Here is a 19,449-nt window from a genome sequence, read left to right as displayed (position 1 = left end):
TGCAGAATCACCACACCGGCTCCCTTTATTTATTATGCTTTTATTTATTATTTAGTAGATTTATATCCCACTTTTCAACTAGAGTCCTCAAAGTGGCTGACAATACTTACAAATAACAACGGATACAGCAAGAACCACCTTTGCACCTTGGAGAGCTCCTTTAGCGCTCTGACTGGTTCTGACTGAAGCCCAGAGCAGACTCACTGCCCCCTGACACAGAAGCCACCGGCCGCCACGGATGAAAGCAGCCGCAAACAGGCGTGCTTCCCCCCTCTGGTTAGCACACTTCTCCCCGTGCCAGAGAGCCCCTCCACATGCTGGCTCACAGACCACCCTTACCAGACCTCGCCAGCTTCCCGGCTGCCTAGTCCTTCCCCCTTTCCCCGCTCCATGCCCGTTTCACCTGCTGGGCGTGCCTTCTGGGAATTTGCCCCGGCCTCTGACCAAGGAATTTGCTTTGCCCTTTCATTGGTGTTTCAGAAAGAGAACACACGGGAGAGGATGGAGCGAAGACAGAATGGAACCCATTCCGCTCAGGGAAAGACTCCTGCTTACTCCAGCCTTCCTCAACCTGGTGCCTTCCAGATGTGCAGGAGTACTCAAAGTGATGGGAGTTGCAGCCCAGCATATCTGGAGGACACCACATTGAGGGAGTCTGGCGTACACGACAGAAGCAGAACACATCTTTACTGGTCTATGCAGCAAAACACCGTCAGGGTGGTACTGTAGCTGTTACCCCAGGATGCATACAGCGTCCTGCCTTATTATAAGCTCAGAGTTAATACAAATACTGACTCCGAACTGCAGGCCACCGTGGGAGTCTTTGCCCTGCAAAGCGGCCCAGCAAGGCCTTGGCAAATAAAATGCAAGGGCTTATGCGAGGGGATGTCCAAGGTGCCAGCACCTTCCAAGATGAGGTCCATAGCTGTTCAAGGCTCCTTGCTGTGTTTAAAATTAGGAGCTGGGTTCCTGAGGACTGGGCAGGAATTTGGTCAGGGCTCTGTTCTTATATGGGAGGAAGCAATAATTTAATTACCCTGATGACGGATTTCCTGGTGAGCTGCGACATCAGGGCCGGGCACTCACTGAACCCTCCGATTAACTCGTCATCTGTTGATAATCTGCACCAGGCTGGGCTGAAACCACTATTCACACACACAATGCTGCATGCACGGATCTCTGGGAGAACTTGGGAGTCACTGGTGAGCTGCAAATAATAATTATGATCAGTTAATTGATGCTAATTAACACTCGTGGCTGAGCGGGGCGGCGGGGGGGGGGAGACCTCAAAGGCATCGGAATGTTATGCCATCTTTGGCTCCTCCCAAAGTACCCAACAGATGCCGTTGATCCCCTCAGAGCAAAGAGGCAGCTGGCGGGGAAGAAATGGAGAAAAAACTGGTGACGGGCAAACGTGATGCTCTGGGCTTATTGGTTTTGACACTCATCTGCCTCTTAACAGGTAAGCAAATTAGAACTGTGTTGACATCTGGATATCTCTGGAGGAGGGGGAGCGCCTCATGTCTGGAGGTGAGAAAGTGTAGTCCTGTGGGAATTCAGTAGCACAGGTGAGCATCTTCTTCCGTAAATGCAACTCACTCGCCTGCCTTCCCTGCGTTCTTGTTTGGGGGATAAAAGTTTTGGCTGGGTAGGAAAATAGTGCCATGATATTACTTATGCTTCTTTGCTTTCAGACAAAAGGAGCTGTTAAGGTTGCTAAATGTCCACTGTGATATTAAGGCTGCAAAACTATGCGTACTTACTTGGGAGTTAGCTCCATTAAATATGGTGAGGCTTACTTCTGAGTAAACTTGCATAGGATCAGTCTATAAAGAACACTCCTTGGTTGTTTAAACATTGAAAATTTGGTCTGGTTTATTTGCCTCTGGGTTTTTCCTCCCTCCTTTGTGTATGGGTAGAATTTGTTTCCTGAACTCACAATTTATTTTATATACAAAAAAGCAATTATTTATTTTTTGCATAAAGTGACTTCCAGTGGTACTAAGGAGCCCAGGATAAGTGTTTGTTCAGCTTGAAAAATCTCCTCTAAACAAGTTACCTATACAGTTCCTATTAACCTTAAGCTAGAATTCCCTCGGTTACATTGATTTATTACCTTAACAGGCCTTTCCCCCCCCCCTTTTTTTTTAAGGTAGCCAAATTCTCTGTGCTTTAGAAGTCATTAGAGACCATTGACACAATCCACTGACTGGCTTTCCTGTGTAAGCTGCCTTGACACTAGTGATGTGTGGATTGTGTTAAATCTGTTCCTTCTGTGTTTTGAGGATTGTCAGGCGTCTTTTGTTCTGTCGTCCGCTCATTGACAGAATCAGATTTTTTTAGGGATATACAAGAATTTTGTTCAATTTGCGCAAGTATGCATTGGCCTTAATGCACATTAGTGCATGTGCACCCTAGCACTAACGCACATTAGCACAAGTGCAAATTTGCACAAATCCCCCCAAAAGGAAAAAACTGGTCCGCAGGTTCACGGAATCCACACAGCAGAAAAAGCCACTCATTTGAACCCACTGTGGATTTCTCCAGCATTCCTACTAGACAGTAATGTACCACTCCAGTTCATTTCAACAGGGCTTGGGCAGGATTGTGCCCAAAACCATTCCCATGGGGAGCTGATGGTGGAACCAGGGATCTGATTCTGTTATGCCACAACCCAGTGAACTTTGTCTAATTCTTGATTATGTAATGCAGCCTTCACTAACTTGGTTCCCTCCAGCTATGTTTGACTACAACTCCCACAATTCCCAGCCAGCATCTGGAGGGCGCTAGGTTGGGGAAGGCTGATCTAAGCTAAAGGATGCCATCATCCCCTTGCTTCTGTCCTTCCGTCCTGCTTTCTCAGCAGACTTTACCTGAGAAGGAGAGCAGATATTATTATCACAAGAGAAGAAGCGACACCCCTCTAAGTGAGAGCTGTTCCGGAGAATAAGCAGCTTCAGTGCAGAAACACATTGTGCAAGAAATACAGGACATGTGATGCTAAATATAGAGCAGGCTGTGTTAAATTAACAGCCCCCGGTTCTCTTTTCATGTGATGTTCAGTTCATTAACACTCTCGGATACTTTGTCTTGCTAATCATTTCTTGCTACTTCTTCCCCCATTTGGTTATACCGTGTGTGTCCCTCCACAGTTTGCTCTTATCGCTATTGACTAATACGGTGACCCAGCCCAGCGCACACGATGCTTCAGACGAGTTTCGAAGGCAGCTCCAAAACAGACAACAGGGAAAACGACATCAAGTGGGGGAGGGAGAGACTGGGATAGGAAGGGATCATGTGAAAAAGTGGAGTTCCATGTCCTTAGGCTCAATCACTGCTAGGAATGTGGCTGAAGGGATATGCTCAATGCTCAGAGAATTATTATTATATTATATTATATTTATTTATATCCCGTCTTTTCCCCAATACTGGGACTAATTGGCCCCCATTATTTCCCTGTTGTGTTCCAAATTGCTCACTTCATTAGCTTAAGTCAGAGGTTTGAGAACTTGTGGTCCTCCAGATGTTGTTGGACTACAACTCTCATCAGCCCCAGCCAGCATGGACAATGATCGGGGTGATGGGAGTTGGAATCCAACAAAATCTAGATGGCCACGAGTCCTCGACCCCTGGCTTAAGTGTATTCACGAGAGTACCTCTCCCTCAGTCCACATGTAGGGAGGGATATACCCACTGCTATCCTCACTCATTTCATAAACCCGATGAAGGTGTCCATTTGGCCTTTTGGTTATATCTCAGCCTTCTGAACATTCAGACGGATCCAAGTCCTGCTTAACAAAAAAACCTACACTGGTTTGATGCCATTTTAAATGAATGGTGCTGGGAATTTTCTAGTGAAGAGCGAGAGAGACATTGTTATAGTAAATGATAATTGGATCACCATCCAAGCTTGCGAAGGTTCACTGTGCTCGTCTTGCACGTATTCAAGCTTTGCCTAAAAATGTCACGGATCAACCCCGCGCATTTCATGGCCCTTTGCCTCCACACCTGTTTGCAATGATTTGCTTTTGGTACACTTCCTGTGTCTACCTGTGATAAGACTTCCTGCATCTAATGAAGTGGACTCAGTCCATCCAAGCTGCCGCCATGACGCATTTGCTACTCTTTAAGGCGCCCTAAGAGTCTACTGTTCACTGCTGCAGACTGGTGCTTTTCCTATCCTATACACGTTTAGAAGGCAGTAAGCCTCATTTGACCCCATGGGGCTTACTTTTGAGTAAGCCTGCACAGCACTGGGCTGCTGATTTTTCTTGTTTCTATTAGGATCCCGTTTTTCCTAATGTGTATTATAAAACACCATGAGATTAATCAGGTTTGAGGCTGCAAATGTTTTAACAGTGCTACTCAAACAATTTATCCTGAAATCAGTCAGTTTAGCACCGCGGGGGGCGCTTGACGAGATTGTGGCCTCCTCTCCTTCCGGCATATATCTCCTTCTCTCTCTCCTTTGCACTGACCGCCATCTTCGTCTCCGGTGTTTTGTTATTGTTTTAAATAATCCACTGGTTTCTCCCTCTTTGCTCCCACCCTGGTCATGTCTTTCAGCTGGAGGACAGGGGATTTGCAGAGATTACAATGTTCTAACCATGTTCAGTATAAAATGGGATAAAGCTGTAATGAACGGAGGAAACAATTTTTCTTCATCCCAGTAACCTGCCTTTCCCCTGCCCCCAATCCATCGCTTCCTTAAAGTGAAGCCAGACAATAGCTAGAGGGGCAGGAAAAAGGATCCAAAGGGCTGCTTTGGAGAGTGGGTCTACTCCATGCTATCAGAATGGTTTGGGGCAAGAGGGAGAGAGACGGTATGTGTTCGCACAAAAGGCACGCTTGGGTGTGTTCCTAAACAAAATAATTTAACTTGGTTTTAATTTTTTTTTGCTATGTAATAGGAAGGTTTTCCTAATGTTCAACCAAAATCTGCCTTCCCATAACTTAAGCCCATTATTTTGCATCCTACTGCCATGGATGACGGACAAGAGAGGCCCTCTTCTGTGTGACAACAACCCTTTAGGTACTTGAAAACGGCTCTCCTATCCCCGCTCAGTCTTCTCTTCTGATACCCAGTTCCTTCCATCTTTCCTTGTAGGCTCCCTGAGTGACCTTGGACCAGTCACTCTCTCTCAGTTTAACCTACCTCAGAAGATGGTTGTGAGAATAAATTGGGGGAGAAGCTTGTTTGTGAAGGGGCAGAGATAATGAATAAATAAAATTAAAAATGCAAATATTGCAGGCATAATGCAGTAGGCTTTGAAAGGATCTACATTCGGGGACTGCATGAACTTGCTCATTATGGGATCTCTGTGGGTTGTAGAGGATCATGGGCCATATTCTTAGGATGCTCAGTTGACCCAGGACAATTGACTGCAGCTTTAAGAATTAAGGGCATGTCTTAGAAACATACCCAACTCTCCTTGTTTCAGGGTGTAGGTTGCAAGAGAAGGTCAGTAGCAAAATGTTGTGTGTCATTACTGAGCTGCACTGTGAAACCCACAAAAACCTTCTAAAGAACTCTGGAGTTGCCCAGAACATAGTTGGAAAACTGGTGACCTAGTAGAGGGGCCCTGCAAAAAGGATCTCACTCAGGTGATGGAAAATACCCCTACTCAAGACCCTGGAGAGATGTTCCCAATCCTAGTCATCAACCATACTGGGCAAGGCGGGCCCGCTGCCTGCCTCGCCGTGTAAGGCTGCATCCTCTGCTTATCATGGGAATCTTCTAAGTATCAGGGTGAACAAAACAGATTAGGTTGTGTTTTCTTTGTCTCTGATCTCTGATACGGACAGGATGAAAACAAAGAGGTTGGAAATTTCAAAAGGAACTGCAATCAAACAAACTCTCCAGACAGCAGGATCAATGCAAGTGACCCCCCCCCCCCCACCGCTTGCCTCACACACACAGAAGCCCTTCTTGCACAGAGACAAGCTGAGAACATGGCCCAGCTTGTAATAGTTTTGGCAGCCGGGAGCTGGTCAGGGACTGATGTGGGGATTTAATCTTCTCTTAATACGCGGCCACATCTGTTTCGCTCCCCCACCCGCAAGCAGAGTCACCAGAGAATGGGGGGAGGGGGAGCTTCTGGCTGTGCAGCCGGCAGGGGAGGCAGCCATGCATGGTGCTTCTTTGTACCCAGAAGATGTGACAAGCTGGGGACCATCATGGTGGGAGGGGGGAGGAGGAGAACGGCAGATGTTTCACAGCACGTGGGACAGTTTCAGGACAGCTTAAGAAAAGAAGTGGCACTGGGGGAGTTGAGGCCGTGACATTTGGGAGCAGCTGATGGGGGCAGGAGAGCAGCGGAGTGCCTTGGGAGCTTACAGCCGGAGTCTAGAGAATGCCACACCGACTGCTAAAGAAGAGCGGCTCTCTTTCCGTAGTTTTCGCTTAGCCTGGGGCAGTGGCGCCCTTTGACGGCCAGGGACTGTGCAAGGCCAGTGGGACCTGTGTCGCTCTTATACGTTGAAAACAAGCCGTCCTATTGCAGGCTCTCCAGTTCTGCCTCCTCCACAAGGAGCCCTATCCTGAGCTGGCATAAAGGGTCGGCATGGCAGGGCAGCTGCTGTGGGCCCAGGGCGCAGCAGGGGCCCGCTGGCAAGAGCCCCCTGGAGTGGCTCCTCCTCTTCACCACTGTGACCTGCCTGTTCACCTGCCTCTTGTTCTGACGCAGATGATGATGAGAAGGAGGAGCAGCAGATGCCCCGGCCTAGTTCCTCCCTGGCTCGCTGCCTGACAAGCCAGCGAGGAGAAAGAGGAGGAGGAGAGGAGGAGAAAGAGGAGGAGAAGCAAGAGGAGGAGAAAGAGGAGGAGGAGAGCAGCTGGTGACCACGGGGGTGAGAAAGTCTTTGAGGGAGGGGGCCATTGACAGTGTCCTGCACAAGGGACCTCAAAAACTTGGTGCTGGCATGGAACCCACGCAGACCTTCCTGGTTAAATATGAAATCACCCAATCCCCTACCTGCCTGCTCAGTTGCTGTGCTCATCAGAAGATACCCTCCTGGTGGTGTCCAAGGTTTTGGAAGACTGGTCCATGATGGCTTGGAATAGGGCCTTCGGTGACACAGTGCCCACTCTCTGAAGCTCCTTACTTCTACACGTTAGGCAGGCGCCAGCTCTCCTGGGTTTTTGGCACCTACTGAAAACATACTTTTTCCAGCAAGCATACCCAGGAAGGTAATGTTGTCTTCTGTATAAGTAATAAAATATAGTTTTTAATGATGACTGCATTGTTTTGTAGTCACTTAGAAATTTCTGTTACTGTAAGTGATTCATAAACATGTCAAATAAATAAACTCAGTGAGACTTACTTCGGAGTGGTCATGCATTGGATTGCACTGTAAGTCTGCAACAGGGATCGATGACACCATCTATTGCCAGTGTATGTCACTTTTCAATGTATGTCATTGTCACCTCAGTGTATGTCATCATCCAGTTTCCTCATTGTCCTGCAATTTTTTTTAAAAAACCCTGTACAAATATGCACATTTAAATGCACATTTCTAAATATGTAGTTTGAACCACATTTTCTCTCAAACTATCCACTTTTAAACCTATTTTCTTTCAATATGCATTTCTAAATGTATTTACTCTCAAAATTGTGCATTTTCGATACATTTATTTATTTGATTTATACCCTGCCTTTCTACCAAGAAAATGGCACTTAGGGACTCTGGAAAAGTTCATTCATTCTGCATTTTTAAGCAAAATTTGCGAAAGCAAATTTGTACTTCCCAGACTAATGCATGGATTGTAATGCATTTATTTTTTGGATTGTGCACTGCCACAAATTTTATGATGCAGTTATCATCTTTAAAAATGCATTGAAAAATGTGCATCTTAGGGGGTAATGTGTACATAGTGTGCATTTTATGGAAAATGCATACAACTTAAATGCACTTTAAAAAAACACAGTAAAACAAAAACAGAACAGCCTTGAACACAGGCAAAACTGAAATAGACCAAAAATAGACTGGCCCATCCATAACATTCAGAGAAGTGAGAAATTCAGTGGTTAGCTCAGTTCTAATCTGGGCATTAGTCCAAGAGGTGCAGATCACGTAATGTCATATCAGAATTCAAGTATCCATAATCTGCATTCCTCTGCATCCTTACTTGGGAGGAAGACGTATTGAACTCAGTGGGACTTACTTCTGAATAAACATTCATAGGATGGTGTCGCGTAACCCTGTAATAAGTTGCCTGTGAGACTTTTTAAGCAATGGTCTCCCAATTGGTTAAGAAGGGTGATCTTCAATAATGAGAGAACCACCATCCACAACCCATATTTGTTGTTATAAAAATAAAACACAGATATTCGAAACACTCGTATCTACTCATCCAACCTAATTTGTGCTTCATTTAGTACTATGCTCAATATCCATTTCTCCTGTTGAATGTGTGTGTGTGTGTGTGTGGGGGGGGGAATCCGTTTTGCTGCTTCTGAGCATTCAGCAAGCTAGATTGTTATGACTAGTGCAAAATGTGGTGTTTGGGAGCCCATCACACATGACCCTGGAGACGGAAGTTTCAAGTTCTGCTTTTGAAATAGACTCACTACTTGTTGAGATGTGATGTGGCTGCAAAAAAAGGCCAATGCTCTTTTGGGCTGCATTAAGAGAAGCATAGCTTCCAAATCCCGGGAAGTACTAGTTCCCCTCTACTCAGCACTGGTTAGGCCTCATCTGGAGTACTGTGTCCTGTTCTGGGCACCACACTTTAAGAAGGATGCAGACAAACTGGAGAGGGTCCAGAGGAGGGCAACCAAGATCATCAGGGGACTGGAAACAAAGCCCTATGAAGAGAGACTGCAAGAACTGGGCATGTTTAGCCTTGAGAAGAGAAGACTGAGGGGAGATATGATGGCACTCTTCAAGTCCTTGAAAGGTTGTCACAGAGAAGAAGGCCAGGATCTCTTCTCCATCATTCCAGCGTGCAGGACACAGAATAATGGGCTCAGGTGACAGGAAGCCACATTCCGGCTGAACATCAGGAAAAACTTCCTGACTGTAAGAGCAATACGACAATGGAACCCATTCCCTAGGGAGGCGGTGGGCTCTCCCACACCGGAGGCGTTCAAGATGAGGCTGGACAGCCATCTGTCATGGGTGCTCTGACTCGGATTCCTGCATTGAGCAGGGGGTTGGACTCGATGGCCTTGTAGGCCCCTTCCAACCCTACTATTCCATGATTCTATATGATTCTATGATTCTCCTTAATAAAATTTCAATCGCTCTCAGCTTCAGAGAGAGATATCAAATGCCATAAAACCAGGGCAAAATGCTAATGAGTTGCTAAAATGATTTTCCAATAGTACCCTTGAGAGATGCATTATGAAGACGGGTGGAGAAATAGGCCAATGCCCAGGTCTGAGTTTTTATTAGGACCCTACTCTGTTTGTAGCTTTCCTCCTGTGATGTCATACTCCTGCATAAGTCACAAATGCATGCCTTTCACATGCATTTGTTCTGAAGTTGTCCAGTTAACAATAGACTAATCAATACACAGTGGGCTAATGGACATGCCAAAGAAACAGATGGCAGGAATGGGAGACTTGTCCCGTTATTTACTTATTCATATTTATAAGTTTCCTCACAAAGAAGTTCTCTTGGCGATGCACTATAAATTAATCGAAATCAAGGTAAAAATGCAACACAATCAAGTTCAATACTACAAATCCAAACCAGCACCAGATAATAAAACCAACGCTAACATGTAAGACTTTATTTAACGTGTAAGGGCTCCTTCACACGGAGCTTTTGTCCTGAGATGGAGATGGCTCCTTCACGGAAGTTTGTGGGCTCCTTAACATGTGACCCTGCCGTTACCCTCCTGCACTAAATGCCCTTTGTTCCATTTTTAAATAGATTGCAGATAATGAACTATCAAATTACCCCGTTGTTGTGATCTGCTTCAGTTTCCTTTCCTCCACGAAAAGAGTTAAAGAGGAGGAGCGAGATCAACAAAAGATCATGGATGACTCAGATATGAGGAGAAGGAGGGGGAAGGGGAAGGGGAGGGGGGGAAAGGGAGCGTGTGTAAAGGGACTCAGTTGTGATCCTGCATTTAAAACAGAAGCAGAAAGCCCCATTTCAAATGCAAGATTTTAGGCTGGTGTAGAGATGCCCTAAGAATCATCGCTGAAATCAATTAGTACTACCAGTCAAGTCTTCTGAAATATGTAGCCATCTTGACAGAATGTCATAACTACAACCAAATCAGAAGCCACAAGACAGTCGATGTGCTTGTTTCAGCATCAAAGGTCTCCTTTTAACCAGGAGAGCCAAGAGTTAAGTGGATTCTTCTTTGGGGTTTTGAGGCTGTTTTGACTTGTGAGGGATGCCTTTAGTTTGTCCAACTTGAAGCTCACACTTCTTTCAATACCTCAAGAAAGGCACCTATTGCAGTATGCACATCTCTTTGATTAATCCAGGAGTTGACAACCTGGTGCCCTCCACATGCTTTGGACTACAACTCTCATCAGCCCCAGCCAACATGGCCAGTGGTAAAGGATTATAGAGTCGTAGTTCATCTGGCGGGCACTAGGTTGCCTATGCCTAGATCCGTCAGTTAAAGGGCAGATAATCAATTTATAATCATTTAATCAGTTGATTGCCCTAGGAATCCATACATGTTAGAAACAAATGTTCTATTTATTTGTTGTTAACTGCTTTGTTCCCTTCACGCCATCTTGCTTCCTTTGGTCTCCTCCTCAGATATCATTGCTGGACAGGTTCAGAGTCCTCCCCGCCAGGTGAACGGGGTCCTGGGAGGCTCTGCGGTTCTCTCTGTGAATGTCGGGCCCCAGGCCAAAGTCAAGGAGATTGAGTGGAGCTACCGGGCTGGGGTGGGACCGGCGCTCTTGGTGGCTTTATTTCGCGATGGAAAATCGGAGCGTCCTGATCCCAGTGACAGGTTCAAGCAGAGGATAGACATATACAATGAGACCCTGAGGATAAAGGCCTTGGAGCTGAATGACAGCGGTGTGTTTGGGGCACGGGTGAAGTTGCTTCCAGCCATTGTTGAGGACCAGATCTTCCACCTTGCTGTCTATGGTAGGTGACTCTTCAGAAGTATGGATGGTGCCAAGGGAAAGGGCAGGCAATCTGAAATCCCAGCAGGAGCCGTTCCGGGTTGAAGTTTGCTAAAACTCTCCCTCACACTTGCATGTTAAAAATAGAATTCTGGAGCTTTGCTGCATTTAGAGTTTCCCTTTGCTCTGGCTGTAGTCTAGGCAAAGGTGAATTTAACACCTTGGCCGCAAGCAGGAGATGACGGGGTGTGGCAATGCCTGAGGGGACTTGATCAGGCTGGCGGTCCAGATAGCTGGGCAGACAACTTGTGCCAACGAAGACTGGAGCGCGGCCAAGGCCTTTTGCCTTCTTGGGCCAGTCCACCCTCCTCAGGCTCCACCCCGTCCTGAAGAGTCTTAAAGGGGCAGCTCTGGAGCCAGGAGCCCCGCACTGTGTCAGCTCCCATTTTCTGCGTTGCCGGCCATAGCGATCGGGCACTGGAAAGTGTGAGGCCCCCGGTGCCCAGTTCCTCAAGAGAATCTTGATATGGGGATGCTGTTTCTGGAGGTCGCCGTTCAGGGAGGGGCTCCTGACTGCCAGCTAAGTTTTGTTGCTGTGGCTGGTCTTAGCATGCCCTGGCCTTTTCCTGATCCAGCTGTTTTTTCCCCTATTCTGCTCTGCCAGAGGTCTGGCTGTTGCTTGGGGTCATGCCATTTAACCATCAGATTCAAGGAAATGCAGACTGAACATGCTTTCTGCATTTCCCTCTGTCCCGAAGACAATCTGCACTCGTTGTTTTAGAGGGGCTGCTGCTCCATGTGTATGCCTTGCGTTGCGTGTATGAAGGTCCCAGGCTCAACGGCCAGCCAAGAAGAGCTCAGGCACCAGGGCTGGGGAAAGGCCCCTCCCAGACACCTTGGGGATGCTGCCAGTCAAAAGCAGACAGCCCAGAAGACTGCTTACCATGTCTGCATCTTCATGAGCATTTGCAACTCAAGATTCACTTTAATCAAAGCAAATGCTTCATATTAAAGGAGGAATTCTGCCTTAGAGGGGGAATTCCAACCTTTTAGAATGAGTGAAAAAACAATGCAAATGCCAGGAAACCACCCAATGAGAGGTGGGGGGGGAAGGGGGAGAGACATCATAGCTGAGCTCTGATGGGCAGATCCAACTGTCCTAGCTTCTGGGTCAGGAAGCAGGATGCATTCTGGGAGAGTAGCCCCCTTAGTATCCATTTTTCATGTTGACTGGCATTTGCCACACATTGTTTCTCTTTTCCATCTATCTATCTATCTATCTATCTATCTATCTATCTATCTATCTATCTATCTATCTATCTATCTATCTAGAACCTGTTTTGACTCCCCGGATCCAGAGCCAGCTGGTGTCCAGCACACCCAGGTGGTGCAACGTGACCCTGCAGTGCCTGTCACCTGGAAAGGGGCCAGTCAACATCACATGGGGGAAGGGGAACCCCATCCAGGAGCTCAGGAGCTCAGACAAATACCAGGTCTCCCTCGATGGAAGGACCCTCTGGCTCTCGCTGCTTCCCACCTCTCTGAACACCACCTACTCCTGCATGGCCAGCAACCCCATCGAGCATAAGATCGTGTCCTTCGATTTGCAAAGGATCTGCCAGAGTGGAGGTGGGGGAGACGGGGATTTTGCTCTTCGTTCAGTTGCCAGGGGAAGTGTTGTTTGGGGGCTGCTGTTGGGGCAGGCTTGGCACACATCACTAAGTTACACCAGGAGAATTGCTTCATTTTTTTTTTTGCACTTTGAAAAGTAGATAAAGGAAAGGGCTCTTGGTCCCAAAGCTTACATACAAATCAAATGACATTTCTAAGGAGGTACTGAGCTCTCAGGTAGCTTATTCAGTCAGCCTTGAAACACAGCCAAGGCTCTTACACCTTCTGCAGGCTGAGCACCAAGCCAGCAACGTGACCAAAAGTTTCTTGTGTGTGAGGGAGTCTAACTCACCCCATCCTCAGGGAGAAGGGCAGCCAGCACCATTAGAACTAAGGCATACACTCATCCCAAGCCCATCACTAGTGCCAGTAGCTCTGTAAAAGTGGCCACCCCAGCAAAGATCTGAGGAAGACTGAGAGCTTATATACTTGCTGTCCCTGATTCACCCATTGCAGCTAGGTCTGCTTCTTCATTGGCCACAGCTGGGTCTTCCTCCTCATGAGTAGACTCTTGCCCCAGAGTAGAGTCTTCCTCCTAAGTAAGCCCTGGCCAAAAGGGTCTTCTGGCAACCAGGCGGGTGGTTCAACCATAACTCTGAGTCTCCCACCTAGTCTGTTGCTACCAGTGCTCTGGGGAGCCATGGGACAAGAGACTAGAGTCAGGAACTATGGTTGGGCTTAGGATGGGGTTGAGGATAAGGTATCGCTGCCCTGCCTCTCCAGTTGCCCCTGGCCTGCCGTAGGAGGGAGTTTGCTAAGATCAAACCCCTCCTCCCTCCCCTCCTTCTCCGAAGAGGTCTCTCCTGGGCTCGGGTTTGGGAATGCATGGGCTTCCCTCTGCAAATGTTGACACTGATTCTTCCCTGAATATTTTATTTGATAGCTAGTTTTATTGCGTAATCTACAGTATTTGATAACTGCAATGCAACGGTACTGAATATTTCATAGCTGGCATTAGGGAGGCACGAGGAATCAATTTATTCCTCCGATGCAAACTGATCTGATCCGGGACTAATGTGTGGATTGAAATACAATTATTCTTTGGGTTTTGCACTGCTCTGATTTTCACGATGTCGTTCTTGGCTCAAAAACACACACCAACAAACACACCCAAAATACACCCAAATTTTTTTTTAGCATAAAATACATTCTGAAGTGCGCCTTTGGAGATTGATGCATTGAAAATGTGAGCTTTGTCAGAAAATATGTTCAAAATATTTAAATATGCATTTTCATGCGGAGTTTTTTCAAAAATAATAATAATGTGGAAATGGGATGGAACTGACTTTTGAGTGAAGACATACAAAATTGACACAGACCTGAAATCATCTGCTCCTTCCATCTCTAGCTGACATACAATGGCACTGAGCATTTCAGATGGAGAATCTTCCATTCCTAAGTACAGCATGCACACTGTGATAACTAAGGTCCTTTCTGGATGTTACATTCACCCCAAATACAGAGAGATTGTGCAGGAAGGCCATGGTGGCTTCTTGTTTCTAGGGTTCGAAATCAGTCTCCCAGATCACCTCCAGTTCAGAGGTTTGTCTGGTAGCGTCATGTGTTTGCACATATATATGTGTGTGTGTGTGTGTGTGTGTGTGTGTGTGTATGGCCTGCATTGCAAGCTGGCTCTCACCTTATGCGCCCTTTTCAATCCCGACAGTCGAGGCATCCTTCTCCAAGACCGTCTACGTCGTGCTGACTTTCATCCTCTTAGTGCTAAGTCTGGGGACTGCCTTTTGGTGCTGGCGGATCAACAATGAGAAGTCAGCCGAGGCAGGTGAGCCAAATCCTTGTCTGGAGTATTTCAGCCCTTCCGTAAGACCTTAATTATATCATGCTAAGGGCTTATTTTCCAAAGATATGGAACTTCCAAAACTAGTGAAATCACACATCGAGGTGAGAGGCTGGGGTTGTCGACTTCGTTGCTCCTGTCCCTTTAGCAATACCTTGATGCAGAAACATTTTGCAGGCTGAAGTTTTCCCCGTATCTTTCTCTCCCTCCCAGTCAGGAAAAGCTTCACCTACTCAATTTCTGCCTGCCAGGCTGCTGGGACTGGCCCAGGAGCAACCCAAGTGGATCGTCTTTGAACTGTGTAACACAAGGTCTCTCTATCCTCTCTTCCCAGCTACCATCCCAACCGTCCAAGTGGAGGAAAGCTCTTCTGACCCCCAGTATGCAGAGATCCTTCGGAGGAGCCCCCCAGAAGGTAACGATAAGGTGAGACTGTCCTGAGGCCTTCCTATTAGGCCTCTGCTTTGCCTGGTGGAAGGCATGGCCAGCACAGGACTGCTTCTTCTGCTGGAACACACAAAAATGTTCCCATGTAAGAGCCTGAGGGAGTCTTGCTAGATCAGATCAAAGGGGCGTCCATCGATTCCAGCATCCTATTTCCCACAGTGACAAACACAGATGCTTCTTAGAAGCCCACAAGCAAGAAACCAAACCAGTTCTGTCCAGCTTTCTGTCCCCACACAACTGATCCACTGCCTCTGAACATGGAGGCTGCATTTAAACGTCGTCATTAATAGTCAGCTTATGGCTGCTTGAGTGGTCTGTCTTCTTCCAGAAAGGGCTCTAATCCACCTTTAAAGCTACCTGAGATGGTGAGCATCACCACCTCTTATAGCAAATGATTAAAAATAATAACCTTGTGTTGTGTTAAAAGAAACACTTTCATTTTTCATAAGAACGTAAGATGAGCCCTGCTGAATCAGACCAAAGGACCATCTACTCCAGCATTCTGCTCACACAGTGGCCAACCAGCTGCCTGTAGCCCACAAGTAGAGCATGAGTGCAGCAGCACCTTCCCACCCATGTTCCCCAGCAACTGACATACATAGGCATACCGCGTCATGTGTAGCTTTCGTGACTAGTAGCCCACTGACGGCTTTCTCCTCCGTGAACTTGTCCAGTCCCCCTTAAAGCCAGCTAAGTTGGTGGCCATCATTACATCTTGGGGTAACGAATTCCACAGTTTAACTCCGTGCTGTGTGAAGAAGTCCTCCCTTTTATCTGTCCAGAACCTCCCACCATTCAGTTTCATAGGATGACCCCATCAGGTTCTAGTATTATGGGACAGGGGGAATAAAGTTCCCCTACTTTCTCTACACCGTGAACAGTTTTGTACACCCCTGACGTGTCTCTCCACACTCACCGCCCCCCCTCCAAGCTGAACAATCAATCCTGAATCTAATGCCCTTCAATTTCACTGGATAACTGCACATTCTAGAATTAATAGTCATTTTTTGTTACCACTACTACATGGCCTGACAAGTCCACGTTTAGCCCCTGGCCCATGAAGGGGGCTTCTGAGCTGAAATACTAGAGGTCTCCCTATAGCAGTCCAGATTCAGTTGGAATTAAGGAGCGGAGGGAGGGGATGAAGCCTCTTAAAGGTTCTAACCAAATGGCTCCAAAATGCCTTCGATTACCGAAACCCCCCTTTCCCTGCTTGCTTATTTGCGTTTAGTCCCTAGGTCTCCTGGAAAGTAATGCAGAGAAAAGCCCCCAGAAAGAACAGGTTGTCACAACCGTCTATGACCAGATCCGAAGGATCCCAGACAACGCAGCTAAAGATGTCACATAGGCCCTGGTAAGGCTGTTGAAGATTTGAGCATGGGTCACATTGGACATTCTCTGCAAATCACACACCTGGGGTTTTCCTGTGTCTTGTACAAATCTCTTCCTGTTCTCTTATTGGCAAAAGTCTTTAAACAAACTATCCTCAATCATATCTATGGACTGGACAAAACAAGAAGTCTGGTATAAACCTGTGGAGCAGACACATTTAGAATTCTGGTCACTCCCATTCCAAAAAAAGGATATTCTCGAGCAGGGGTGCACAAACGTTTGGGATCTACTGGTAGCTCTCTGGGCAATTTGCAGTAGATTGGCCAGGGTTTCTGACTCCCATGGCAAGAAATGAGAAGGGGTCCTCCACATTCCACCCCCAAAGTAGGCCACTGAAATGAAGAATGCTTGGGGAAAAACTAGGAGTGGGTTTGTGGGTGAAAGAATGGGAATTTCTAGTTCTGGGACCAAAAACAGATTCCTGGGCTAAGCATGTGCTCAGAGGTACCCTGTTCCTTCATTGTAAGTGTGCCCTCCAAGCTGCTGCTTTTTAAACCAGGGTCTGGTTGGTGCATCTTGGGGTTCTAGCAAAAACCCAACAAATCCAAAGTAGACCCTGTATGCCTGAAGTCTGCCTGCCCTGTCCTAGAGCCGAACTAGGTACAGAAAGCAAACTTGTGGCCAGATCCCTAGGATGTGTTCTCAGAAGTAAGTCTCACATGGTTGAATTTGCTTGGATGCATGTATGGGATTGCAACCCCAAATGATCAAAGACTTGGAGTCTTTTCCCACAGTGTAAAGCACTTGGGCTTTTTTAGTTTAGAAGGAACGATAAGTCAATGGGAACCAGGACCTAGCATAGCTAGACAATGAGATGGTCCTCTCTGAACCTTTTTATGAGGAATCCAAAGGTTGGAAGAGGTCTTGAAGGCCATCTAGCCCCCCCCCTTCGATGCAGGAAATTCAGAGCTAGAGAATCCCCACAGATAGATGGCTGTCCAGCCTCTGCTTAAAGACTTCCAGTGAGGGAGAGCCCACAAACACGCTTCTAGGTAATTGGCTCTAGAACTTCTCTTACCATGATGGAGTTTCTCCTAATCTCCGACCAAAATCTCCTGTCACTGAAGCCCATTAGATCTAGCCCTGGCTTCCGGAGCAGGCGAGAAGAAGCCTCTTTGATGTACCAGGCCCAACATGCTATACCTGTTAATGAAAATAATTCTGTTTCCCAATAGGAACCAGCAAGAGAAATTTTGGCAAGGGTCAACACCGCCACTGCCGGGACCTCAAGCAAAGTGATGCGCCAAACTCCCTGAGCATCACTTGGGACATTCCTAAGCCAAGCCATTTTGGCACAGAAGGGGAGAGAATCTCTCTGGGCAAAATCCTCTCTCCTAACCTTTTACTGAGGAACCTTGTTTTTTTTACCAGATGCCCTCACTCTGCAGTCTTGGTACAGCTGACTTGAACCCTGGAATGATGCGGGGCTTTGTAAATCATGGAGCCAAGCAAACTATTCTCCAGGTGGAAGGCCCGGCCTCCACAGCAGAACAGCACAGTTTCACCTCCTGCCTCAAGGGAGAGCAAAGAGGGTAGAGGGCTTTTGCTACATCCATATAGGGCCCATGTGGGGGACTGTCTAGGAAAGAAGAGCAGGTCGCTCACCATCCCTCTCCTGAAGAAAAGAGGCCATTGTGAATTATGGAAGGACCCATATGAAGAGAACCATTCTGTTGGGATCACATCACGGGGCCAATGATCAGCTAAAGGAGGCTTCAGTTATTAAGATGGGCTAGATACTTATAAATAAATATTCAGACTTATTTCCCATTCATTTGTTTCTAGGGCTGTCAAGAGCTGTTACATCTAAGATGGAACTTCATTCTCCAGACAGCATCAGTTATGTGACTGTTAGGTCTCAAGCCCTCCTTGGTCACCTCTGGACTGCTCTCAGATAAGAGGACAGCAGGGCCACTCTTCAGATTGTGGCTTTGTAATTCATCAAAGCAAACAGGAAGATGAAACTAGCACTCTATGGACATTCTAGCTGAAAGAAAGCAAAGGATGCTGCAGCAAGGCAATGGCACTGGCAATCTCTCGTCCTGCACTTGCGATTCACAGAGCAAAACCGGGTTTTCTGGATTTCTGCCCATGGTAAAGGAATGAACACAAAAGCGTACTTTTTCATGCACCAAGAGATCGGCACAAAGTGAGGACATCCAGGCCTAGGAAGCCTGCAACACCCATCTCTGCCTCATTCATCCTTTCGTGGGCCTTTCTGGGACTAAGACTTACATTGCCAAAAATGTGACGCTCAAAACATTTTTGGTTAGAGATATCCCCCTCCCTCCTGTCCTGTTCGTAGAACTGGACAAAATATAATAACTGGGACCTGCAAAAAATGTTGCAATGCATCTTCCGTGCTAAAATGAGTGCTAATGTTTAGGGTTGCAGCTAGGCTCCTCTTCCAACCAGTCCCATTCCATGTTTGATTTTTCTTTTCAAACTGTTATTCAACATCCCATGGCTACTGAGCATGCTCGGTCTCAGTTCTCATTGGGCTGCTTTGGTGGAGTTTTGCCCCCGTATGTTCTTTTTTTCTCTAACATTTTTTGTCCTTCTGCAAACCTTGGGGTTCCTTCAAGCATGCTAATACCTCCTTCCTGTTTCTCTGTGGTCCCATTTTGGCTGCAATCCTATGCCACTCACCACCTGAGTTTGCTATTAGAAGGCGTCATTGTTGTTTTAAAAAGGTGATCTGCTGGAAAATATAGTTTTGATGTTATTATATTTTCCCACCACATGGGGCTTCTTAAATGGTATGTGTAGCTTTGATCTGTTGGTTCAGCTCTGAATATAGATTTACACCTGTTGCTGCATCTTTCCAAGAACTCCTTAGAGCAGAGATGGTTCATTACAGGTGTCCAGATTTCCCTCCTCACTCAAGGTAGTCACTGTGAAAATTCTTGTCATGTGATAAAACAGGTGCTGTATCACTACAGAAGCCTAGTATTATTTGGTGACCAAATCAACTCTGGTCCTTGTTCAATAATCCTAGATTTCATGAGGCTTTGCTGTGTGTGTGTGTTGTTTGTCTTAAAAACATTTGGCCAACAAGCTCTTTAAAAAAAAAATTTTTGGTTGTTGCCTAGTGGT

General features: G+C 46.6%; 1 protein-coding gene across 1 annotated transcript; it reads left to right on the top strand.

The window, feature by feature from the left end:
• The first annotated feature begins 10,062 nt into the window (after positions 1–10,062).
• On the top strand, positions 10,063–19,290 carry LOC146334715 (uncharacterized). The gene is made up of 6 exons (XM_084823902.1): positions 10,063–11,067; positions 12,378–12,674; positions 14,383–14,499; positions 14,849–14,940; positions 16,193–16,315; positions 17,529–19,290. The coding sequence occupies exons 2-5, from the start codon at positions 12,608–12,610 to the stop codon at positions 16,307–16,309; spliced, it is 393 nt and encodes a 130-aa protein (XP_084680028.1). The 5' UTR covers positions 10,063–11,067; positions 12,378–12,607; the 3' UTR covers positions 16,310–16,315; positions 17,529–19,290.
• Positions 19,291–19,449: the final 159 nt, after the last annotated feature.

The sequence above is a fragment of the Heloderma suspectum genome, chromosome 17 (assembly GCF_057233095.1).
Source record: "Heloderma suspectum isolate Gila_16-S chromosome 17, 16-S_ref, whole genome shotgun sequence".
Lineage (NCBI taxonomy): Eukaryota > Metazoa > Chordata > Lepidosauria > Squamata > Helodermatidae > Heloderma > Heloderma suspectum.
The sequence above is the reverse complement of the archived record's forward strand: the minus strand, read 5'-3'. Positions and strand labels throughout refer to the sequence as shown.

Excerpts from the sequence above, each read along its gene's own strand:
- LOC146334715 (XM_084823902.1), top strand. The coding sequence starts at position 12,608 with ATGGCCAGCAACCCCATCGAGCATAAGATCGTGTCCTTCGATTTGCAA. Across the intron at positions 12,675-14,382 it reads AAGGATCTGCCAGAGTGGAG|TCGAGGCATCCTTCTCCAAG; the intron begins GTGGGGGAGACG and ends CAATCCCGACAG. Across the intron at positions 14,500-14,848 it reads TGAGAAGTCAGCCGAGGCAG|CTACCATCCCAACCGTCCAA; the intron begins GTGAGCCAAATC and ends CTCTCTTCCCAG.